The sequence below is a fragment of the Penaeus japonicus genome, unplaced genomic scaffold (assembly GCF_977035675.1).
Source record: "Penaeus japonicus unplaced genomic scaffold, GWHDUDI00000001_assembly GWHDUDI00000004, whole genome shotgun sequence".
Lineage (NCBI taxonomy): Eukaryota > Metazoa > Arthropoda > Malacostraca > Decapoda > Penaeidae > Penaeus > Penaeus japonicus.
In genome coordinates this window covers 19,502,265-19,508,334 of record NW_028234406.1, presented here as the reverse complement: position 1 = coordinate 19,508,334, position 6,070 = coordinate 19,502,265, and the positions used below count along the sequence as shown (strand labels likewise).

Here is a 6,070-nt window from a genome sequence, read left to right as displayed (position 1 = left end):
TTTATAAATAGTAAAAGGATTATGATATACCATGATGCTTATAAATGTTATGTGATATTGCAGTGTGTGGAAGGGGTTTGCCTGCATGAATTATGCCATGCAGTACTAGCATTACTATTTTACACTTTGAGAGAGTAGGGCCTTGTAGGGGCATGGGGATATGGGGTTAATATAGAAAACCAAGATTTATCAACATTAGATTTTATAGTTCTTCTGAGATATGTTTGATCTGGTTAGGGTAGTCATGTCAAGTGAAAAAAATGAAGATTTTATGCAAAAAAATTAATATGAAAGTCATAATATAATACTGGAATATTGCCATAAGCAGAGATAGGTTAAGTTAATATATTAGATTGAACTTACTAATGGTTAGGTACTGATGACTTCCTTTTATAAATGAAGATATGAATATTGTGCTGATTGAAAAAGAAAAGAAAAAAATATGTATATATTTACACACTAATAGGTCTACAAGAGCAATTACTTTTTTTTGAAATGTAATTTATGTTTGTTTTTTTCATAACATTTGTATTTCTATTGTTAGTCAATCAGATGAGAATGTATTGTGGGCATGTATTTCTGCTTTATCTATAGTATATCATCCTTGTGATTATAATGAATGCATGTAACTGTACTTTATATTCCTAAATAAGTTCTAAATCTTTCATAGATTAGCATTTGACTAAAAAATCTTAACAATCATAATTGAAATAAGTAACACGGATTGAGAGTATCCTGCAATTTATCACAAAATTCCTACCCTTGCAGCTACTGTTGACTACATAACAGATGAAGAGAACATGTTGCCTCGTGCTGGAGCTATTACTGTGGGTGGCCTGACAGGACTTGTCATTGGTAGGAAAGGAGGGTTCTTGAGGAAAGTGCTCTATACATCAGCTGGTGCTCTGAGTGAGTATTCTGTCTTGTATTAATTTCTTCTTAATATTATATTAAAAACATGGAATATAGTATTGTTTGATATTACATGGATGTTTTAGTCATCTGAATAAGTTGTGCATAGTGCCAAACCAAAAATAAACAAAAAAAAAATGTGTATAGATGTATTTATATGTGTATATATTTTTTATACAATTATGTACAGAAATGTACTCATACACATGCACACACACTCTTCTTATCCCTCTGTATATTCCAATTTGCATATATGATACATTAGAATTAATTTTTCAATGTTTTTTTTCCCTGTCTTAAAACATCCTACTATTTCAACAGCTGCTGCTTCTCTCTGCTACCCTCGTCATGCCTACCAGATGTCTCAGAAGGTCTTTGACAATGCAAAGGATGTTGGCACTATTGGTTATAACTTTGTTGCTGGAGGTAATATTCTTTTCAGTAGTATCCATGATATCCTGGTAGTAGAGGGATGATTCAAGTATTGAGTACCTAGGGTCATCCTTTAGTATTATATCAATTTGGATAAGATAATACAATTTTGTTGAAAGTTTAAACTAACTATTATGATTATGAAAAAAATATTTTTTGTTTTGAAAATTTCTGCATTTTTGCTCTTTATGACAAATTAAGCAATGCATTTTCGAAAGTGAAATGAAATAATTTTTCAAATATTTATGACAACGGTATCATTTTCTTCCTGTTTGATAGTGAAACCTCAAAACAAAGTTCCAAGTGCCCCAGCTGAGCCTTCCAAAGACGAACCTCCAGCAGTTGTACCAGATGCCCCTCCGGCACCAGAAGCAGCACCTGGAACAGAACTTGAAAGTGGAGAGGTAAGGATTCAAGTAATACCTGAGAATGTCAATGTGGAGGATTTCCTTTCCCCTCTTGACTCTGTAGCTCAGCAATCAAGCGATGTAACACTGTGGGGATTTAGACTAACGGACAAAACTGGTGAAGAGCCAAGTGCCAAAGAGGATGATGGTGCTACCTCCAAATCTTCTGTACCAGAAGGATTTGGTACAGTTGCTGAAGTCCAGGAGCCTCAAGTCACACCCAGTTCTGAACTGGTAGAAGACAAAAAAGACCTGGAAAATGTTCCAGCTGCAACAAAAGAACCTGAGGTAGCACCGGAAGTGACACTAGAACTGGAAAAGACAAAAGGGACAGAAGTTTTGCATGAAACCGAAGATACAGTAGTGGCATCTGCAGTAACAGAATCTAAAACTGAAATAACACCTTCCTTAACAAAACCTGAGCTTGAAGTAACCCCTTCTTTAAAAGAGCCTGAACTAGAGGTAACTTCCCTTGTAACAGAACCTGAGCCAGATGTACCCCCTGTTGTAGAGCCTGAACTAGAATCTAAACCTGCTGAAACAGAACCTGAGTTAGAAGTAATATTGACTGAAACAGCACCTGGGCCAGAAGTAACACCTGCTCAAACAGAACCTGAATCAGAATTTAAGCTAATTGAAACAGAGCCTGAGCCAGAAGTAAAACCAGCTGAAACAGTGACTGAGCCAGAAGTAATACCAGCTCAAATAGAACCTGAGTCTGAAATTAAACAAACTGAACTAGAGCCTGAGCCAGAAATAAAACCCACTGAAACACTGCCTGAGCCAGAAATAAAACTTACTGAAACATTGCCTGAGCCAGAAGTACAACTTGCTGAAACAGTGCCTGAGCCAGAAGTGCAACCTGCTGAAACAGTGCCTGAGCCAGAAGTGCAACCTGCTGAAACAGTGCCTGAGCCAGAAGTAAAACCTGCTGAAACAGTGCCTGAGCCAGAAGTACAACCTGCTGAAACAGTGCCTGAGCCAGAAGCACAACCTGCTGAAACAGTGCCTGAGCCAGAAGTAAAACCTGCTGAAACAGTACCTGAGCCAGAAGCAAAACTTGTTGAAATAGTGCCTGAGCCAGAAGTAAATCTTCCTGAAACAGTGCCTGAGCCAGAAGCAAAACTTGTTGAAATAGTGCCTGAGCCAGAAGTACAACCTGCTGAAACAGTGCCTAAGCCAGAAGTACAACCTGCTGAAACAGTGTCTGAGCCAGAAGTAAAACCTGCTGTAACAGAGTCTGAACCGGAAGTAAAATCTACTGTAACTGAAACTGAGCCAGAAATAAAACCTGTTACAACAGAATCCTCAGCTGAAGAGGGGATCCAAGAAATAACTCTTGTTACAGAAGAGCTTGTACAAGAAGTAACATCAAAATCAGAAGCAGAGGAAAAGACAGTGGAATCTATTACAGAAGTAAAGGAAGCTGAGGTGACAGCCAGTGGGGACAGTTTACGGGAAACAGGTCTGGTTAATAAAATTATCCAGTTCTTTTCCAGTAATAAAGAAAAGCAAGAGTCTGTAAAGGAGATTGTTGTTGAGGGTGGAGAAAAACTTGAAGAAAAAATAGCAGAAGCAGTTAGTGAATCAGCAGAATTAGTTGAGAAAGAAGCAGATATAGTGATTAAAGGAGCTGAGGTAGTTGAAGAGATTAGTGAAAAGGTGGAATCAGCAGTACAGGTTGTGGAAGAAGCTGCAAGTGCTGCTGCCACAGCTGCTCATGATACTCCTGGTATACCTGAATCTGTGGAAGAGAAAGCTGAAAAGACAAAGGAAGTAGCTGAAAAGGTGGAAGAAATCATTGGCACAGTAGAGTTTGTTGCAGAAAAGGTTGAGAATATTGCAGAAGACTTTAAACATGAAGCAGAGATCATTGAAAGTAAAGCAATAGAATTTATAGAGAGTAAAGAAAAGAGAGAAGAACTCATAGAAAAAGCTATTGATTATGTAACTGGGAAGAAACATGAGGAATTGGAGAGTTCAGAAATCAAGAAACCTGAAACAACACCCATAGAGGAACCTGTGGCCCCAGTGGAAATTGAAGAACCTGAAGTGCCATCTATTGAAGAAGGGAAGCAGATAGAAGTAACAGAGCCAGAAGTGGCTGCACCTGAGGAAGTGGAAACTCAAGAAAAACTTTCTAACGTGCCTGAGGCAAAAGAACCAGAAGTGGCACCAGTTGTTGAATTAACGGAGGCTGAAATACCCACTGATAAGGCTGTTGAAAAAATAGGCTTGGTTGATAAGATAGTCCAGTTCTTTTCCAATGAGGAAGAAAAACATGGTGATGAAAAGGAATCAGTAGAACCAGTGATAAAGGAAGCTGTTGTGGAAGGAGCAGAAAAAGTTGAGGAAGTGCTGGTCCAAGACGTGGAGAAAGATGCAGCTGATATATCTAAAGTAGGAGAAGTTGCGGAAGAAGAACCCATAAGCACGGATCAACCTGTAGTGGTTCCAGTATTGGAAACTACACAGTCTGAATTACTTGTAACAGAAGAAAAGCAACCAGAATCAACAGCCATTGCAGAAAATAAAGAAATAGCATCCATTCATGAGGAAAATACACAGAAAGAGAAAGTAGGGTTAGTTTATAAAATAATCCAGTTCTTCTCTAATGAGGAAGAAAATCCTGACCCTGTAAAAAAGGTAGTTGAAACAGCAGTAAAGGAAGAAATAGTTGAAATTGGAGAGAAAGTTGAGGAGAAAATTGCAGAGGCTGTTAGTGAAGTAGCAGAAGAAGTTGAGAAAGAAGCAGATGAAGTAATTAAGGTAACTGGAATAGTTGAAGAGATCAGTGAAAAGGTGGAATCAGCTGTAGATGTTGTAGAAGAAGTTGCAGGTGCTGCTGCCACAGCTGCTCATGATACTCCTGGTATACCTGAATCTGTGGAAGAGAAAGCTGAAGAGACAAAGGCAATAGCTGAAAAGCTGGAAGAAGTCATTGGCACAGTAGAGTTTGTTGCAGAAAAGGTTGAGGAAATTGCAGAAGAAATTAAAAAGGAAGCAGAGGTTATTGAAAGTAAAGCAATAGAACTTATAGAGAGTAAAGAAAAGAGAGAAGAACTCTTAGAGAAAGCTATTGATTATGTGACTGAGCAAATACCTGAAGGACTGAAGAGTACTGAAGTCAAGGACTCTGAATCAGCACCAGTAGAAGTGGAAGTTAAACAAATAGAAGAAGTAAAGGTGACAGAAGAGGCACCAGTTACTGAATTGAAAGAGACTAAAATAGTTACAGATGAAAGCATTCAGAAGGTAGGTTTGGTTGGTAAAATCATCCAGTTCCTCTCAAATGAAGAGAAAAAACAAGAGGGTCCAATCGAGTCATTGGTAAAGGAAGTTGTACTTGAAGGAGGAGAAAAAGTTGAGGAAGAAGTTGCAAAAGTGGCAATGGAAGCTGCACAAGATGTAGAGAAAGATGCAGCAGATATATCTAAAGTAACAGAAGTTGTAGAAGATGTTAGCTCAAAAGTAGAATCAGTTGTGGAAGTTGTAGAAGAAGTTGCAGGTGCTGCTGCCACAGCTGCTCATGATACTCCTGGTATACCTGAATCTGTGGAAGAGAAAGCTGAAGAGACAAAGGCAATAGCTGAAAAGCTGGAAGAGGTCATTGGCACAGTAGAGTTTGTTGCAGAAAAGGTTGAGGAAATAGCAGAAGAAATTAAAAAGGAAGCAGAGGTTATTGAAAGTAAAGCAATAGAACTTATAGAGAGTAAAGAAAAGAGAGAAGAACTATTAGAGAAAGCTATTGATTATGTGACTGAGCAAATACCTGAAGGACTGAAGAGTACTGAAGTCAAGGACTCTGAATCAGCACCAGTAGAAGTCGAAGTTAAACAAATAGAAGAAGTAAAGGTGACAGAAGAAGCACCAGTTGCAGAAGTGAAGGAGGCTGATGAAAGTATTCAGAAGATAGGTTTGGTTGGTAAAATAATCCAGTTCCTCTCCAGTGAGGAAGAAAAGCCAGAATCTGTAAAAGAAGTAGCAGAATCTGTTGAGAAAGGAGCAGATGAAGTACTGAAGGTAACTGGAGAAGTTGAAGAGATCAGTGAAAAGGTGGAATCAGCTGCAAATGTGGTTGAAGAAGCAGCAGGTGCTGTTGCTACAGCTGCTCATGATACTCCTGGTATACCTGAATCTGTGGAAGAGAAAGCTGAAGAGACAAAGGCAATAGCTGAAAAGCTGGAAGAGGTCATTGGCACAGTAGAGTTTGTTGCAGAAAAGGTTGAGGAAATTGCAGAAGAAATTAAAAAGGAAGCAGAGGTTATTGAAAGTAAAGCAATAGAACTTATAGAGAGTAAAGAAAAGAGAGAAGAACT

General features: G+C 38.5%; 1 protein-coding gene across 1 annotated transcript in view; it reads left to right on the top strand.

The window, feature by feature from the left end:
• Positions 1-800: 800 nt before the first annotated feature.
• Positions 801-6,070, top strand: part of LOC122256268 (uncharacterized) — a 12,743-nt gene continuing 7,473 nt past the window's right edge. Inside the window, exons 1-3 of the mRNA XM_086535797.1 lie at positions 801-909; positions 1,234-1,338; positions 1,624-6,070. The exon at positions 1,624-6,070 is cut by the window's right edge and continues 1,624 nt beyond it. Of these exons, the coding sequence (XP_086391923.1) occupies positions 801-909; positions 1,234-1,338; positions 1,624-6,070 (4,661 nt within the window). The remainder of the gene's footprint in view (positions 910-1,233; positions 1,339-1,623) is intronic.